General features: G+C 36.2%; 1 protein-coding gene across 1 annotated transcript in view; it reads right to left on the bottom strand.

Moving 5' to 3' along the window:
• Nucleotides 1-19,928, bottom strand: part of LOC107755903 (acyl-CoA synthetase short-chain family member 3, mitochondrial-like) — a 48,163-nt gene that overhangs the window by 9,433 nt on the left and 18,802 nt on the right. Inside the window, exons 8-12 of the mRNA XM_016572857.1 lie at nucleotides 19,426-19,577; nucleotides 12,222-12,325; nucleotides 2,636-2,731; nucleotides 2,386-2,449; nucleotides 457-538 (exon numbers count right to left, since the gene is read on the bottom strand). Of these exons, the coding sequence (XP_016428343.1) occupies nucleotides 457-538; nucleotides 2,386-2,449; nucleotides 2,636-2,731; nucleotides 12,222-12,325; nucleotides 19,426-19,577 (498 nt within the window). The remainder of the gene's footprint in view (nucleotides 1-456; nucleotides 539-2,385; nucleotides 2,450-2,635; nucleotides 2,732-12,221; nucleotides 12,326-19,425; nucleotides 19,578-19,928) is intronic.

Consider the following 19,928-nt stretch of genomic DNA (forward strand, 5'->3'; position numbering starts at 1 on the left):
CCACATAGTGATGTAGGTATGTGGGGGCGTGTTAGAACGAGCCGTTTTAGGTAGGCATGGCTGACTCTTAACTTTTATAAAGAATATCTCTTTGGATTTGAGACTTTAGTCTTTGCAACTTTACAGATCTTCTTTATGCACCAAGAGCTTGTAACACTCCAAAGAGAAAGGAAAAATTTAAATCGCATCAAATGACCCCTTTAACTTCAAAAACTTGGAGGTATCTGTAAGTGTTCTCTAATTTTGATCAGAGTTCTTTTCAAAATATCTCATTTAATTTTTTTTATACTGTGCTTCAGAATACAATTAATTTATGAAATAATGCTTCAAAAAACTGCCTTCTACTCCTGTTTGGATAACTTCAAATATTCTTAAGCAGTGACCTTGAAATTTAGGATATTATAGCTTGTTCTCTAATTTTGATCTCCACTGTATATCTTGTAGCTAAACTCTTACAGGAAACTTGGTGAAGTACAGCTCCTTAAACAGCGTCTGATTCTGCCAGAGACTGAGAGCCGCCCCAGGAGGCAGAGGAAGCCTGATGAGAGAAGAAAGAGAGACGCTTTTAGAGAAAAAATTTTTTTTTAAATGTGACCTTGCTCTTCTTTGAACAATCAAAGAACAGGATGTTTTCCACCTTTCAGGGTCAGAGAATGCTTTAAAGTATGAATATAAATGACAAAATTCAGAGGAACAAAAAACTAAAATAAGGAATAAAATACACTTTTTAGATGGAAAAAATTTCAGGAATAAAAGCATATAACCCCTTATGGACACAATAATCAAAATACTTGAAAAATACGTGCAAGATAAACAGCTATTCGGTATCCCCCCTGGACCTCCTGAATGTGTTTACGTATAAAACAGCGTCTCGTTTTAGAAGTCACAATTTCCTTTTAATCCGAGTGTGTATCCGGCAGCCTTTCTTGATTAAAATCAAATCTATCGGAGAACTGAAATGACAACAAAACAAACATCTACGAGATTAGTTCCCTCAGCGGCGGGCGAGGACAGACGCGTCGTCGGCTTAGACGGGTATTGTACCTGAAAAAAGGCTGAAAGAACACAGAAAATGCTCTTTTCTAAGCAGACGGTGTGAGACGAGACCCCATTAGTCATTCCGCTCAGACTCGGGCTTAATGTCCTCGTACAAAGACTGAGATTTTAAAGTCAGATGTGTGATGAAAAGATTCTCTCTGCTTTGCCTTTGTGTCAGTAAATCTTTTATTGTGTAGAGAAGATGATGAGCAGATTGAAGTGGAAAGCACTAAAAAGGAGAGTTATTTGTGAAGATCAAACAAAAAAAAGCTACGCTACCATCTTTAGGACACAGCGCAGGCCTGGACGGGTGTCTGAGCAGATGCACCTGAAAAAATATGGGTGTCTATGTGACACGGGTAAAAAAGAAAGAGAACAGGGCCGTCTATACAATTATATAATAATACAGATGATGATGATGATTATTATTCTGTATTTCATAAAGTTCAGTGAGGTCAGAGCTACTTCTATACCACCGGTCCAAAATTCTGAACACATTTTACACATTTGACTTATTTTGTAGTTTATATGACTTTACAATTACTTTGAAATGTGTAAAAAAATGCAAATATTTACACATTTAAATCGAAAACTAAAATATTGGCTTATAAATGATTTTTTTATGATCAAATAGCATTAACAACACTCATATGTCAGGTTAGTCCAGTCAATGAGCAAGTGCAATCCAAAGCAACTTTTCTTTGTGAAAATGTGTTCAAACTTTTGACTGATTAAATATAAAGTGCCATTATGGACTGCTTAACTTTAAAAAAAAAAGACATTTTGGAATCAGTTCGGCACATTCACTCCCTCTGACATTTTAAAAGGCGACATTTCATTATATTTGTCCTTTTATTAAAGTCAACATCAAACAGCGTTCATCGCAGCCCATTAAATGTGCTTGTGTAATGCATTTCTGAGGAAAAGGGATCTTCGAAATAAATTTTTTTTAAAACGCGCTCTCTATATGACAGATGGTTGAAAGCAAGGGCTTGGCAATGTCATTTTAAAAGGGGTGTAACTTGTTACATTTCGATGCGATCATGAATTGTGCATTAGGAAAGTAAATGGGAGTCCATTTTCACTTTTCTTTCACCAATGGTTTTGAGCAGTAACAATTATGATCCAGTTAGAAGAACATCTTGATGCATCATGAGATATGCGTCGCCCAGCCCTAAAAGAAAGTACGTCAATGCAGTGTGCAAAAACATAACTATTTGTGCAGGACATGCAGGGTCAAATCTAGCCTGATCCTATTACCGTTATCCATTCCTAGTAAATTTCTGCCCCCTTCCTACTGTCTCTGTCAATACCAAATAAAATATGAAAAGCATTAAAATAACTCACTTTACAACAATATTCCCCAAAGTCCTTGGTTTCACCTGTTGCATTTCATCATCAATAACTGTCACTATGAGACAAAGATGAAGAAAGTTTAAGTACTTCAGTCACTTACTGAACCATCCAGTTAAAAACTGTCAATCAAAAGGAGCTCTAACACATAATCCTTCAGCGATGAATGAGAAAGAGTTGGTAATAATCAAATAAAGAGCCGCAAACGTGCCACGTGAAGCATGCCAATGTAGAGGAAACTCACCGTTGTATCCGGGCACGGCTTTACCGGCTGTACCAGCGGGGGGAGTGCGTGAGCAGCCCAGACCGACACAGGACGCAGTGATGGAAGAGCCACTCTCTACAAAAGAGAGACACCATAGTGATGAGAGCTGCATAAGCAGGTCATTCAGAATGAGGCATTGATGTCAAAAACATAAGCTTATTAACATATGACTGTTTATATTTGCATATCAATGAGTATTTATTATTTGGCAACTTTGAAGGGGTCTTTTTACTCATTTCACATGCAAAGAGGTTTACCAATCAGAAAAGAGGTCATTAACTTCTAGAAATTTTAAAGGTGCAGTAACCAGGTTCATTCTAAGGGTCGGAAAGAGGGTAGAAATAGACTGTCTGCTGCAAGAAACCTTGACTAACATTAGAAGCGGATTTCATGAAAAACCAAGTGTAAACACCTAAGCATAGCAAACGCATTTTTGTACATTTCTTCTTCTATGGTCACTTTTCTCTTTCAGGTCAAATAGTTTGAAAAGATCCTCGCTCGGCTAGGTGGAATAGAAGTCGGCATGAAATGGAAATTCTATTTAATAATCTATTCGGAATAAAAAAAACGTCTAAATGTATCTCAATTACCTGTGAACAATTCAGTGTTATTGTTCGCTAAAACTTAAGTGATGCTACAAGTATTACAAGTTTTTGGTGTTTCAAATAAAGACAAAAAAATTTAAATATTACATGAAAAATTAATAACACTGAATATCCAACTAATAATCCAATCCAATCCGACTAGTAATATCCATTTGGAAAATGGAAATAAGTTAAAGTATTAAAATGACTAAAGCTGAAATAAAGTAAATAGAAATATTAAATTAGTAAAATAGACAACAAATTTAATTAAAATGAAAATTTAATAGAAAATTAACAACATTTAAAAAAAGACAATTCAAAATAATAAAACATTAATACAATTTATAAAATATTAATTTTAATAGAACAATTAATCCATTCACATGTTTCATTCTTTTTACATTGGAATGTTGAATTAATGATCAAAATGTCATAACTTCATCTTCCGGTGAAACAGCAAACTTCTCTCTGGTGACGTATGCAGGACTTATCCAAACATTTAGTCTGTTTAAAACCTGCGCCTTTCTTACAATCAACTGCAAGATTGCATTCAGATCTGCCTCTGGTGGATTGAACCAAGTCCCCACATTACGTTTATTTCTTCGTTTAGATAATCAGTTTCCTTGGATGTAGATCCCAAGATAGAATCCGTTTCATCATGACCTTAAGGTTAGTTCAACATATTTATAGGTAGGTTTAATGACAGACATTTCAAGGAAAACCCTACCAATCCCCTTGTGTACTAAGAGATCGGTTACTGCCGCAACAATGCATGTTGTGCAAGTATGTACTGTACAACGCTGCACTGACCCAGCACTCACGCCTGCGTTTGTGTGCTTGCATAAATTACATGACTGGCTTGTAAATAAACATCATCAACAAAAGTTAAAAATACTTCACAATCAGTAGACGACAGCGTGACACAGAGCAAAGCGTTCACAAATAGAACACAGACTTGTTCGTCATCCGTCTCGGAGCCAGATGCTACAGGAGAGCTGTGAACAGCAGGAAGAGAGAGTGAGCGAGCGGCTGATGAAGAGTGGGCAAGAGTAACTGGTAAAAAGAGAGAGAGCGAGAGAGAGAGAGAAGGAGAGTGAGACAGAAAACTGTTGGCATCGCAGCGTGTGGCACCACAAGTCTGTCTGCCACTGCTGCCATATGTGAGTAATGCAGAAAGCTCAAACACTTTTCACAGGTGACGCGCAGCGTGCAGACACGCACACACACAGAGAGGGAAAGAGTTTCTGAATATTCACGGATTAGCATTTAGGTCATTTATCTACACCATGTCTTTCCAAACTCGAATGACTTTCTTGAAATTCTGAAGAATGTGCAGGTCGCTCTTTGCTAACTATAATGTACAGGGACTGGAGCTTTTAAGTGTCTAAACAGGCAAAATCACCTTAAAAGTTATAGGCTACATTCAAATATGCCTACTTCTCTTCTCTGCTATTAGCTCAGTCGTGGCCTAATGTTTAGAGAGTCGGACTTGTAACCCAAAGGTCGTGGGTTCGAGTCTCTCTACCATTAAGTATGTGAAAAACAGTAGTAATGTCCAAATTCATAGTATTCTTAAAACAGTAGGCAAAAATTCTGAAGTGCGCATCAGATCGCACGAGGCCATGGAAGAGGATTTGTGATTGGCAGTGAAGCAACACAACAGAAGCTGGTACGTCACATGACAATGACAACATGTCACATGTACGTAGCTGTCTGGATCACACATTCCTAGTATACTGTATATTCATACTTTCTTTACAGTCAGATACAATAGGAAGTACTTACTCAAAAGAAGTGCCTGCTCAGAGAGTTTGGCATTAGGGGGGCGTTCACACAATGTTTTTGTGTTTAAAAATGCAAGATGATAAATAACCCAGAAAAAAAGATGATCAAAAAGCCCAGAGACATGTCATTTAAAAGTTGTACTTATTTTAACTTCAGTGTCGCATTTTTAGATTGCCGTGGTCAATGGTCAAACACATCCATCTAGAACAGTGGTCGCCAACCCGTCGATTGCGATCGACTGGTAGATCTTTATCACTGTCCCAGTAGATCCCGAAAAAAAACAGTAAAATAAGTACAAAAATGCATTACATTTATGGGCTTATATTAATGTATCACTGAAGGGAACTGTCTTGAGAAAAGTAAGGAAACGCTATATTGCGGTCGGTTCATAAGCAGTGTTGCCAAGTCCGTGGTTTTCCCGTGGAATTGGGCTACTTTAACACTGTTGCCGCGGGGTTGTTGTTCATGTCCGCGGGTTGAAGCGACCTCAATAACGTGATATTTAGTCCATGGAATGTGAATTTTACTGGAAGATCCCCGCCAAAAAACATGTATTTTACCCCCGGAATGCGATTTTTACAGGGGAACCCCCCTCGAAACGCGATTGGACTAGTTTTATTGCGAAAACCTGGCAACCCTGTTCATAGGCGCCACCTGCTGTCAGAGAGTGCGTCTTATTCAGACCTGCTGTTTTTGTTTCGTGCAGATGTTTTATGTAGCAAATAAATAAATAACACCTAAAGTCAGACCATTCTGTTTTTTTAAATCCTGAAATTAATCTAAATCAAATCAAAAACAACTGCCCGTGCAGATCATGATTAAAATGCAGTGGTTGCCTCTAATTTCAAATGGCTAGATATTTTTGTTTAAAGCCAGTTTGTTTGTTATAAAGCAAATAGCCAATAAATACATTTGCTTAAAAATCAGTATCAGTATCAGAATCCAATTTGCTAGTAAAAAGAAAAGAAAATCTGAATTCTGAATCAGCTATGATTGGCGCATCACTAATTAAAATACTAAGTAAAAGGCCTCAAATTTGAAGTACAATCTGGGATGTCTTTTTCTATCAATTCTTCTATAGGTAGATCTTGTCTTTCATAAAGGCTGAGGTCAGGGATCTTGGGCCTAAAAAGGTTGGTGACCACTGATCTAGAATGTTTACTTTGTCACATATTAATAGTCGTCCAGTTGATAGAAGATTGTTTTCTGCATTTGCATGTACTGTATTTTAAAATTAAAAGCAGCTTCATGTCATTCATTTTGTAAGTCTAAAAAAAATTGAAAGATATATAGCATAATATTAGCCAATATATTAAGAGATGGATCTTCAAAATCAAAATAAATAATTACTAGTTTTCATGTGGATTATATTAGTACATTAATAAGTTTTAGGGGGTGATTGCAGACACAGCCCATTATATTGTCTGTTTCACAGTGCGGCTAATTTCAGTAGCTCACACAGCAGGAAGGAAACACACGGAAAATATATATTTCAATACTGTCTCTCGCAGTTATATCGTTGGGTAATTATACTGTATATAAAATGCAGGCATCAGGGAGTCGCTATTAATATGCGGGGCATTGAAACTGCATTCGAATGCACAATCGCTTTTTACTTTCACTTTTGAGATTTGCGATCGCACGTGCTCTGTGTAAACTACAGCGGCAGTACTTACCACACATTTTAAAAGATCAGATGCTTGTCAGTGGTGCTCAGGATCTGTAAATCATTCGCCATCATCCTCAGTCATCTCTCCTTACTCTGTTTATGTGGTAAGTGAAATCTTATGTACTGTAATGTAACAGGCTACCGCTAGCAAGCAGCTAACCATGTCCCTTTAGTGGCTCGCGTTATTTTATTAGAACACGTTATTTGTTTTCCGTGCCTTTCTTAATACAGACACCAACCCATCCCTGCACATCACATCCCCTGCACAGCCTGGAACATAACATTTATTTCCATGATCTGCCATTTTCACTATTATCCTCACTTGTTTCTTCACAATACCTGGAGAACTTCTGATGATTCGGCTGTGCAGGTTCGGCTGGCGGCTGGCATAGAACATGGGCGGGTATATGCAAACGTTGGGGGCGTAACTATTGGTGATCCCGACTGTAACGTCACAGTCGGTGTTATTTTCTGATTCGCCTATTTTTCAGTGGTCTTTTTCATGCACGAGATTTACACAAGGAGGAGGAAACAATGGTGTTTGAGGCTCACGGTATGTCATTTCCATGTACAGAACTGTTATTATTCAACTATGCCAAGGTAAATACAGTTTTCCATTCTATGGCACCTTTAAACCAGTTGGTGGGGACTGCTAATTAATCGAGAGGGCTTTGACACAGATGGCTAATTAGTTCCTTCTGAAGTTCATGTCCTGCCATAACCTGTTTTTTTTTTTTAAGTTATTGCCAGCCACTTGACATCACAAAGTTGATTTAGTGGACTGATAAAGTTTACCGGAGTCAAAAACTGACAGACTGTGGCAGGGTTCACGCGTACACGGCGGCCAGCTCAAAGACAGGCGGCGACGCTCAGGGCCGCGTTAAGGTCGTTCGTACAGCCAGCAGTCATTGCCACTTACTCCCAACTGGAAACATACCAGTTGCCCAGCAACAGCGGTGACATCAGCAGCCCTCATCACCAAGCCCCCCACCTCTTCACGGCAGGAGTTGCGTCTTAAAATAGCCCAGATTATTATCAGGTCTCAAAAGCGGCAGCCTTTCTTTCATTTTCTGTGTGTACTGGATAAACGTTGCCGTGGAGAATAATTAAATGACACATTTACATACATGCGTGCATGCGTGTTAGAGATTGCAAACACATATTGTCTGATTTAAGCAACATGCTACAAAAGGCTGTGCTATGTGGTTAAAGGTATTATTCTTTTACTATTATAGTATTTATTAATATTTTGAATTAGCAGCTACTTTTATATTTTCATCCATTTTAAGTTTTAGTCATTTTGTTATGTGCTTTTGTCATAAGCATGCCATTATTTATTTATTCTATTAGCTTTTATTTTTATTTCAGGTTCAATTTAGCTATTTCAGTATCTCAACTTAAACTTACTTCAGTTTATTCCAAAGGAAACATTTATAAAAAAAAAAATGTTTAATTCAGTTTTTTTTAAGTTTAGGTTTTTCAAGTTTTTCATCATCTAATATTTTTACTTTATTTCAATTTTATTTCAGTTACCAAAAATGATTTTAATTAGCTTAACAATAACAACACTAACTGTGGTTACTAAGTTAATAAAATATAATAATACAATAATAAAATGAAGGATATAAAATTGAATTTCAACATTATTTTATTAAGCAAATTAAATCGATGCTATTTTGACTGAACAATATATCAATACCATACTAGTTAGTCAATATTTCATTATTATTATTAATTTTTTATCAGTATCGGTCATTATTGGATATTTAATAGTTCATGGTAATTTTGCTAATTCCTCTAATTTTACATTTCGATTAACTTGACACTCACTGATCTTTAATCCTTAAAAATAATCTTTAAAAATAATAACACTGTTAAACGGAATCCTTAACAAATCTGAAAAAAATATGCATATTATAATCTTGTGATGCGCAAATTCAATCATTTAAGATGAGTTTTGTTTTTAGCTTTTCAATTTTAATTTATTTAGACAAAACTAATAAACTAGTAAACCATTTTAAAAAATGTCCATATGAAAATCATATTGGCCAGAATTACAATTGTCCTTTATGAGTGACTGCAATGGTTGTTTTATGGGTGCACAATTTTCAAAACAGTTGTTAGCTGCAGCACCAATATCGACCAATCAGAATTCAAAATACATGTTATAATAACCCTGAAACTCATCCCCGTGTTGAAGCATCCAAACGTATGTGTGAGTGAGAGAGAGAGATATTCTGTCACAGCAGCTTGACTTCTGATATTGCAATGCACGCATGAGCCTGGGGAGGTTTGAGCGGGTAATGACAAAGATAATGAAGGTTCAAATCACTTCCACTTTATTTCAGAAAAGCTATCGCATCAGCGCAACCAAACTGCTGTTACACTACACCTCATCAGTTCTTCTAATCAAATCTCGCTCTGTGCCGCTGAACAATTCAAACATGCTGTGGCATTTGTGTGTTTGCACGCCGAGGTGGAGATGTGGCTGTTATTACAAGTCATCTAATAATATGACTGGTCTTGATGGTGATGCATAAACATGCTTTTAATCATGAATTGGATGGAGGCAGAGTGAAATTATAAATGGAGAGCAGGACACACACACCACTGTGAGGACAGAATCATTTATCACATGAAGCACTTTGGCCACTCTGGCCCTGTGCTTACTCAAAATACGGATCCATCGTTTTTTTCCGTTCACGCATCAATACGGATCTGACACCGGTTTTAAATTTGTGCCGTCAAATGACACAAAGACTTTACCAGTACCGACTAGAAAGACGGATATGAGAGCGAGGGGAAAGGTGATTCAGTTCATTTTGTACAAATATTCTCCGGTCAAGCTCGGCACCTGTTTATTTCTCAGAGATCTTTATGAGCTGAATATGTTTTGCAGCCAGTATAGAATGAAGGAGTAACCCAATTCATTATACATGTGATGGTTTATGCATCATGCTGGCAATAGGGGTTATGAATATCAAAAGAAGTGTCCTGTATTTCAGACAATCCATTTCAGGCTTGCCAGAGAAATAAGGGCGACTTTATGGTCAGGAACTCAGCATTGCAGCTCGCATAAATATAACCAACAGAAAGTTGCACCTTTTGACATTTGCGGACATTTAGTGGCGCACAAAGAAACTAAAGAGTATCAATTCAGTAGAATCAGTTAAATAATAATAGTTTTTTTAATAATATTTGGTTTTACTGTATTGAGTTACTTACTTTCAATGTACAGTATTACATAATGTGCCTTTTTTTATCAGACTTGTGAATTTAATATAATCTTTTATTTTTAAGATTGCAATCTAACTTTTTTTAGTTTGTCAATAAAGTTCCCCAAAAAATAAAGAAAATCAAATGAGATACAGTACTTTTTGTTATGAAGAGTACTCATTTGTTAAGTAGTCATTTTCGCAAACTTGCAAAACATGCTTAATTTTTACATTCCAAAATGGTTATTTTAACCCTTGTTCACATGGCGGTAAAAAATGGCTGCTTTTTTGGGGGGGTTTGTTTGTTTGTTTATTATTATTATTATTATTTCAATGAGATGAATGTACAATATTTTAGTTTGATAATGTTTTTTTATTTAATATTTTGTATATTTAGGGAATTTTATGGTATTTAATTATATTTACAGAATAGTTATGGTCCATTTATTACCTGTTAACAACTTTTGTTTGTTTGTTATAAAGAAACTTAAAAAAAAAATAGAAGTTATGATTTTTAAAAAAATGTATTTTACAAACATGTTTTACTCTAAAACTGCAAGAAAATCAAAGGCATAAATCTAAGCAAGTTGTGTTCCAAATTTGAGGTTGATGTCTGAAAAAATGAGCTTTCAGTAAGATTTTGTTTGGGCACAGTTCCAAACATTTCTAATAGACGCAATTTACTTTCCATACCACTCTTATGTTTTTCATTGATTTTTCAGTAAAAAACTATATTGTAATATACATCTTTTAAAAACATACTCTAACACAGCCAAGTTTGGGATAAGTAAGACTTTTTTGTTTCGTTTTTGGTAAGAAGTCTCTTATGATAAGAAGTCAGCTGAGAGGAATTATATTGTGCTAACCAATGGCATAAATATCAGCTGATATCAACAGATATTACAAAACAACTGACCCACAGGATCAACCTTCCTTTTAGGTTTGTTCAGACATATTTTTTGGCATAATGGAATGAAATCTATTTATTTGTACTCTGAACAACAAATAAGCTTCTATGCTGTTTTTACAAATCTGATCCAAACCACATTCATACGTGATTTGAAAATCAATTCAATGGACTTGATGTGTAGAGTGCTTTCTTCTCACAATGACAGCTAGCAGTTGTTCTAAAAGAACATTTCCTGGTGTTGTGCTGATGTGGAAGTCATTACTATGGCAACTGGTGTAGACATACAAATTAATGTCAGTGTGAACAATTAGCCCTAAAGACTGAATCTGTAAAACGGCATCTGAATCAGTGTGAACCAGGGCTCGGCAACCAACAGTGGCACACAGAGGGATAATCACTGGCACGCGAGCAATAGGGAAAACTGCATACTGACATACATTTTGAGGTAATAACTTCTCATAGTCACACAGCCTGTTAGGAGCTATAAATACTATTAAAGTGTGAGAATTAACTTGCGCTAGTCTACGGATGCGCGTGCGACCGCTGCACATACTAGGCACTTCAGATCAAAGCCTCAGCGCTCTAACAGCGCTCGTCAATGTCAAAATGACTGAGATGGCCAATCAAATCAAAGTAGGCGGGGTTTACTGTTAACAGAAGCAGAGCGCGAAGCGTCAGTTTAACGTTAAAGAGAGCGAGGTAAGATGAAGCTGCAAATAATTTAATATTAGTCAACTTTTAACGATACGTTTTACGATAGAAATGTTAAATGACCGACAGCTATATCCAGTGATGCAAACTACTCTAATTTTTTTTTCTCAAATATGGCCATTTTGAGAGAGTGTGACAATGAGATGTGTAAATTGTCTGCGTCTGTGTCTCTCTCTACAAACAATGAAGCTGAGATTAGTTACCTAAAAAAAAAAAAAAAGAGCGATTTTACCCACCTCGTTGCTGAGAAATATAATGTAGCGATTCAGTATCGATTAATAAAAGTCGCTTGGCAGCGCCGACAAGTTTATGAGCTTCTGAATGTTACTTTTTGCACAGCGCGATCTCAGATCTCTGTGTGCGAGTGGTGTGTGTGTGTGTGTGTGTGCACGCGCATCAATTAAAGCAGCGCATTAATATAGAACAGGAATTAAACTGAACGGTTTTAATGCATTGGCCTTGACACACACACACATACAGTGATGTTCAGTACGGTTACACTGTATATCTGTTATTCAAGAAACTTTTGAATAGTTGAAAAAAACACAGTGGCACAGTGGTTAACCAGAAAAAAAAAAAATGGCACGTCATGCTGAAAAGGTTGCCGACCCCTGCAGTGTGAACAATGCCTTAAAAGACAAGACAAGGCAAAAGAAATGAACCACAGCGTAACTTTAAGACAGTGACTCACCAGTTTGCCACCAGTGATCCAGCACTGGGACTCCAAAACTCCTCTTGGCCCATTCGAGGGTCTCTATATCACAGCGTTCCCCGGCTACAAACAAGTTCCTCAGCCTGCCGAAAGAAAAATACCAGCTCTTAGAAAGTCTGTAAACAAGGGAACTGGGAAATATGTTACATTTGGAAGAACTGAGATTTATAATGAAAGATAAATTATCCATTTTCATTAAGATCTGGATACCAATAAGACTGTTCTTACAGGCAGACTGAATATATTGGATTACATCTCTTTTAATCAAACTGTCTGAATATACACCATTTGGATAGCTGTTGTTGTCATCCATCAGGATAAAAGATTGTATATTAACACTCTGTTGCTCATGTACAACATTCCTGATTTTAAAGCACTTGAACTTGATCGTATTTTTCCGGTATAGTAGCTATTTTGTGACATCGTGTGTGTTGTTTCAAGAAAATTAAAATAAGAAGATTAAAAAAAAAGAAAGTCTGTAAACTTCAGAGCAGCTTCATCCTAAAGACTTTGCAGCAAAGAAATGTGAAAAGCAAGAATGCAGGTGTGCATTAAATATTTATTGAACTCATTCTTGTGGTAAAGAAACAAGAAGCACTGACAAGCGGTGATTGGATGAAGCACAGTGGGTGTAAAGGTGAGGATTCACTGTTCCTGTCATCAAACTGCCCGTAATCCTCCAACAAGAAATGGATTACAATGTAGCGGGTGACCACATCACATAAATCCTTTCATCTGCTCAAGTCTACAGTAAACTACACCTGTAATACCGTAGAGATGCTCACAAGGGAGCAAAGGACAGTCAAAACATATTTTCATCAATGAGGCATGTTTGAAATGCTAATACTAGGAATAGTGAGTGTTTCGATTGATTTGGTAGCTTGAGAAGCACAAGCTAAGCTGGAAAGTTGATTTATTTTCAGACTGTCTTTGCATTTGCATTAAAGGAATAGTTCACCCAAAAATGAAAATTCTGTCATCAATTGCTCACCCTCATGTCGTTCCAAACCTGTAAAACCTTTGTTCATCTTCGGAACACAAATTAAGATATTTTTGATGAAATCCAAGAGCTTTCTGACCCTGCATAGACAGCAACACAACTGACACGTTCAAGGCACAGAAAGGTAGTAAAGACATTGTTAAAATAGTCCATGTGACATCAGTGGTTCAACCTTAATTTTATGAAGTTTCGAGAATACTTTGTGCGCAAAGAAAACAAAAATAACGACTTAATTCAACAATTCCTTCTCAACAATTTCTACCTGTCAGTCTTCGCTGCGCTTTCACGACAGTACCACGAAACATTTGGGTGCATTCCTCTGATTGTAAACAAGGTGCAGCACATGCATATTCTACGTCAGAATGCTGGCTCCTGCATCAGCAGCATCACACACATGCGTGGTACTGTTGTAAATGCACGGTGAAAGCTCAGCTCATCAGAAAGTTCTCAGACTTCATCAAAAATATCTTAATTTGTGTTCCGAAGATGAACGAAAGGTCTTACAGGTTTGGAACGTCATGAGGGTGAGTAATTAATGACAGAATTTTCATTTTAGAGTGAACTACCCTTTAAATTAAAAATGACAAAATTACTAATGTTATTAATAAACTAATAATATTAATAATAATAATTTTAAAAGGCCTCATAATGAAATATTTATTTCTTAAAATTTATATTGTAAGCCTAGACCATTATTAAAATTACTAAAAGAATTTAACATTATTCATTAACCAACTAGATTGGAGGGTTTTGACATTGTTTCGCATGGAGTTTTCCATTATAAAAAATATTAATGGTTATATAATTTAGTTATTCAATAATAATAAGGCCCCCAAAATTATTGATGCAAATATTGACCTTTAAAAATATGGCACAGTATATACAGTATGGTATTAAAAATATGCAGTGGTGTGAAAAAGTGTTGGCCCCCTTCCTGATTTCTTATTTTTTTGCATGTTTGTCACACTTTAATGTTTCAGATCATCAAACAAATTTAAATATTAGTCAAAGATAACACAAGTAAACACAACATGCCGTTTTTAAATGAAGGTTTTTATTATTAAGGGAAAACAAAATCCAAAACTACATGGCCCTGTGTGAAAAAGTGTTTGCCCCCTAAACCTAATAACTGGTTGGGCCACCCTACTTTTTCACGCCACTGTATATGTACGGCAACAACGTATTTTATTATTTTTTATACAACACTGGGGACATCCATTTCAAGATTTTTCCTAAACCCCACACACAGTGAACATTTATTGGAAGTATATAGATTTGTCTTATGTTGCTGCACTTTATTTACACATTTTGATAAACCAGTTGGAAAAAAACAATATTGAAATTATTTTAATAAAGTAAAACACTTTATAATAGTATTTCCTGCATTTGGAAGCAAAAGTACCAAAATTTCTGATACAGCTACTATTTACTATTTAAAATGCTTCATGGCTAATGTTTAGTCAAATAATTTATATGGTTTTATCAATTGGCAATTCACCAAGATGTACTGGATCTGAATGAAACTGATTTGGCACTAAATTTGACCTGCCACAGAAAATTTACTTTAAAATGAAAATAACAGTTGGCTATAAGAAAATAACTGAATCTTTCTGAGCCAGTGTTTATGAGCAAGTAACAGTATTGCAGCTGAGTTCCTTTCACTCTTCCACTCCAGGGTCAAACAATGCAGAAACTATTCAATTACCTGGAGTCAAGGTCACATGCATGTGATCTGCATAACAATAAGCTGGAGGTCGTTCACTAGCACACTAGCACACACCTTCCCTCCACCCACATCTCACACCTGTCGTGTTCAGAGACACAATCAGTGGCCATTTCTCTGCTTTTACATGCCTGACAAAGGTCAATTGACTCAAACATTGCCAATTCATTAAATACTGGCTTCCTTGCAAGCCATATGCATGATTTTTCCTCCCTATTCATAAACTTTGTTTCCGATGCACCCGCCAGCAACCATTCACGTGTGCGAGGGGCATTTATGCAATTTCCATACAGTCATGCAGCAGAAACTTGCTAAGTTATGTGTACTGTGTGAAAGCAGCCTTAATTTGATATTTAATGACACAAAAATGTCACAAATGAGTCAGATTGCAGTTCCTCTAAGGAAAAAAGCTCATGACGAAAAAGAGGGACTTGATGTATATCAAGACAGGATCATTTACTATATAGTGTGAAAGTGTGTACTTGGGTGAAAAGGTTGCGCTACAACTTTTAGATCTGCAATAAAGTCATCTGTTTGTGTTTACAACTCCACGGATGTATTCAGGAATCCAGATGTGCGTTTCTAATGCAGCGACCTTCTGCAGGTGTGCTTTAACATCAGCCTTATGATCTTGGCGAGAGAGAGAGATGCTGATCTTACAGCGTCACTGCTGAATCTCTGAGCTGGAAAATTCTATTGAGTGGAGTCGTGCCCTCTGGCACGCATTTAAACCCATGTTGAGAGCCGCAGGTTACGGCGCTGACGCGCGACACACACTCCTGGACTGAGAGCCTGTGCTTTTGTGTGAAAGTCACTCATTGCACGGTTCCTTTGGGTCGAGCTAAATTGCCCTTTCTTCCGTCTCATATTGCGAACGTCTTTCGTGTTTGTCATTTAGGTAACAAAAAATAAATGAAAAGTGGGTTATATACTCATTAAGGGTCATTTTAAAGATGCATAGTATAATAATAGCTGATATAGCCAGAGCAAAATAAATCCAACTTAAAAGGAAATAATGGCTGTTTATTTTTCTAGTGAAAAAATACATCATAATTGCTACTATGATTTGCATAAGCCAAGTGCGAAAAAAAAACAAGTGATTTTCATGCAGCATAAATATTCCCGAGGTGTCAAAAAATTTAAACGAGCACCATCTAGTAAATGACAAACCCTATTATGCTATTATTGGACAGTAATGATGTTACAGTATTTTCTGATCTAGCTGGGTCCACTATGTTTTTTGTTTTATTTTCAAAGGCATATATATTTATGGCTCTATCACTAGGGCTGGGTATCTGGGTAAGTTCTATACTTCTAAGCACCGTCCGAATTGCCTCATACTATTGAGTATCGAAAAATGTCTTGTTCGGTACCAAATTTAGATACCCAAGGGGTTAATCTCGTCAACGTCAGTGAGCCAAAAAGCATGCAGCATGCTTGATGTGCCTAAATCAAGTCTGGTGATTGGCTCTTGTGAGGAATCAAGGAAAAACACAAGATGTGGCTCACACGCGAAGCTGTACTGTAAGTGTCCAAACACCCATAAATGTAAGGCCATGTTTTTACACTAGTGCGTTTTCATTTTAAAATGGTGTTTTAAAATGAAAACAATCCTCGTCCATACTGGCGTTTCCACTGTGTTCAGAAAAGATCTCCGTCCACACTACATGACCGAAAACGCATGTTACGTGACCATTCATGCACACCTGCTACATAAGACAATTTATAAGATTAATACTACATTTTTACTCAAAACTCACTTTAAACCACCATTGTGTGTTTGTAATAACTTCCGATTGCAATCTAATGTGTGTTTTGGCCATATAATGTTGCTGAAATTTGCTATTTGTAGACTTTTATATCTAGCTAATCGCTACACCTGGGGCCCGTTCTTCGTACGTCGCTAACTCAGTTAGCTGGATTTGATTGTTGACGATTTGGCATGGTCTTGGAAAGAAATCGTGAATATAAATAATTGGGAATCATGTAAAACATTTTAATAAAATAAAAACAGTGCACATTTCATTTATCTATTATAACATTTATGTAGTTTTGTTGCGTTCGAAGAACCGAATTAGCCAGATCCTGATTAGCGCGATGATATCATCTTGGATGTGTCATTTGATCTCGGATGTAATAAGCGACGTACGAAGAACGGGCCCCTGCTTAGCATTTCTCATGTAAACAAACCAATTTAGAAGTAATTGTTATGAAAATAGGCAGAACCTCATGAAAATCACATACAAATCATATACTGTCATAATCGTGTGTTTATTAGCTTCATGTTTCATCCGTAGAAATGTTTTTCTGGGTTTCTTCTTTACAGAACTGAAGGCGCAAGAGTAATGCACAATCGTCATTTGAGACAGGGCAGGTTATGAACGTGTAATATAACTGACATATGAGCAGCGATTGAGCGTCCTCCGAGTCAAAACAGCGATTGCGGAAGAGAAAAAGGCAGACAGCACTGGAATCAGCTAATGCTCATCAGTAAATTAGTGGAAAATTAATAGAAATTATGATTCTGTCTAAGCTGTGCATTGTAAAACGGAAAACACACAAGTGTAAGCGTAGCCTAAAAGATGTGGAAACTGAAAACTATTTGAACTTTATTAAAACTATTTGTACTGATTTATTGTGTTAGTTACATTTTGTTCCTTTCTGCTTTTTGTGCAATGTAATCTTGCTAAAGTGCAGGGAATGCAGGGAACAAAAGGAATTGCTGCTCTATAACGCAGATGTGCTTTAGCTTAAATCAAAGCCATAACCAATGAATAGAAGCACTATATTGCTTTATTGAAACACATCCGTTACTATCACCATGGTAACTGCACTTTTTTTTTCTCTTAATGCACTGTCGCACAAACAGCAACAGTGTTTGTAGAAGCAAAATCCACAGCAGAATCAACATTGTAATGTCATTTCTATTAAACTAGGGCTGTTTAGTGTCTATGCATGAAGACATTTAACAATAATTACATTCACAAAAAGATCCATAGACTGCATTTGCTATATTTTGCAATAGAACGTAATGATTTGAGGGGCAAAACAAAGCAGTGTAAACAGACATAATATAAAATGGAAAACTGTGTATTTAGAGCTATTATTTTTTGTGTCTACAATGTTGCTCCCTAACCTCCAGCTAAGCAGGGAAATGACTTAACTAAAAAGAAAAAAAAAGTACTTCAAGCTCTGCAATATTTAAAAAAGCCAAAAAAGAAAAGGACAAGATTATGAAAGCTAAAATAAATGTTATGAATAACTGCAACTGTATACCCTGCTTTCTATATTAATCACTGTTACTTACTGACATCACCATTAACATTACTGGCCATTTATTGCAAAGTCCCGCCCATCTGAGATCTCACCCAATCAGCTAATAAAGAAGCCTGACTTTTGTGCGGGAAAGAATATACAGACTAAAAGCCTGGTGTGCAATAAATAATTCACCACTTTTTGAAAAATAAATGGTCAAACAACGAAATAGTAATGTATAATATTGTATTATACATAATATTTGATAAAAAACAATTAACTGCACCAAGACTGATATTTTATAAATAGAGTGGTCCCAAAGTATTTAGACACATCAGCCACAATTACAACACACTATATGTTGCATTACATAACAGCAAAACACATAGCATTTATTGTCAAGAAATACCACAAGAACACTTTTCAAAAAAAATATTTTTAAAAACTGAAGTTTATAGCAAAATATGAAGCAACATACATATTATTCAAAATGAAGATAAAAAGTCTTGGGACACCTTCTTCTTGTCAAATTTGTCAATATATTAATAAATAGTGAATTTGAAGGAAATCTATGAAAAATGTCCCACTTTTTATCCATGATAAAAATAATTAGAAAAAGTGGTTCAGAAAAGTTAGTTCTAAAAAAAGTAGCATTTTTTTCCACTTGATATTATCTATCGAATGGAATGACATTTAGATATTCTTAAGTGTGACTGAAGTGTCTAAAATATTTTTGGAACCACTGCATATACTGGCAGCCAAGGAATAATAACGATTATTTTTAAAGTTTTTAAATAAAAAAAAATAAGAAATGTTTCTTTAGCAGCAAATTAGCATATTAGAATGATTTCTGAAGGATTGTGTGACACTAATGGCTACTAAAAAATTAAGCTTTGCCATCATGAGAATAAATTACATTTTAAAATATATTCAAATAGAAAACAGCTATTATAAATTTGAATAATATTTCACAATATTACTGTTCTCAGTGCATCAAATAAATGCAACCTTGGTGAGCAAAAGAGACTGCTTTAAAAATGTTTGGACATTAACTATAGAGACAGAGAGATTATTTGTATATAAATAAACATGTCATACATTTTTAGTTGAAACCTGTATAGAAAAAAAAAACACTTTTTATATGCTTTGCTGCAGATGTTACATGTTGTTAGCTATTATGTGAACAGGTACAGATTTGTGGTTACCTGCTGAGCGGGTACTGTTTCCCGTGTTCTGCCTGAGGGTCTTGTTGGCGAATGGCTCTGATAGCAGTAGGAGCGGTAAACATGGAGGCCGTCCCATGCTCAGACATCACACGTAAAAAGGCACCGGGGTCCGGAGTCCCCACAGGTTTGCCCTGCAGAAACAACAACTGCTTATAGAATGCATAAATGAAAGACCAATATCTTAAAAAACATGTAAAATGGGTTAATATTAGTTAGGGCTGCACGATATATCGAAAATATCGCAAATGTAAATATCGTGATATGCATATCGCAATGCATGCGATATCTGAATCATTTTAATAATAGGCTACTTAAATCAAAACGTTGCAAAAGGTCAAAGTTTCAGTTCGATGCATATAGCAGAGAATTGCTTGACGTTAAAAAGAGTTAAGTGCAATAAGTTGCAGAAAACAACTCTTTGCCGTCTCGTCTTGCTGTCTGACAGACTCACACCTGAAGCGCGCGCACAAGCCGCATCTCGC

This window comes from Sinocyclocheilus rhinocerous, unplaced genomic scaffold (assembly GCF_001515625.1).
Source record: "Sinocyclocheilus rhinocerous isolate Xijiao unplaced genomic scaffold, SAMN03320098_v1.1 scaffold412, whole genome shotgun sequence".
Classification (NCBI taxonomy): Eukaryota; Metazoa; Chordata; class Actinopteri; order Cypriniformes; family Cyprinidae; genus Sinocyclocheilus; species Sinocyclocheilus rhinocerous.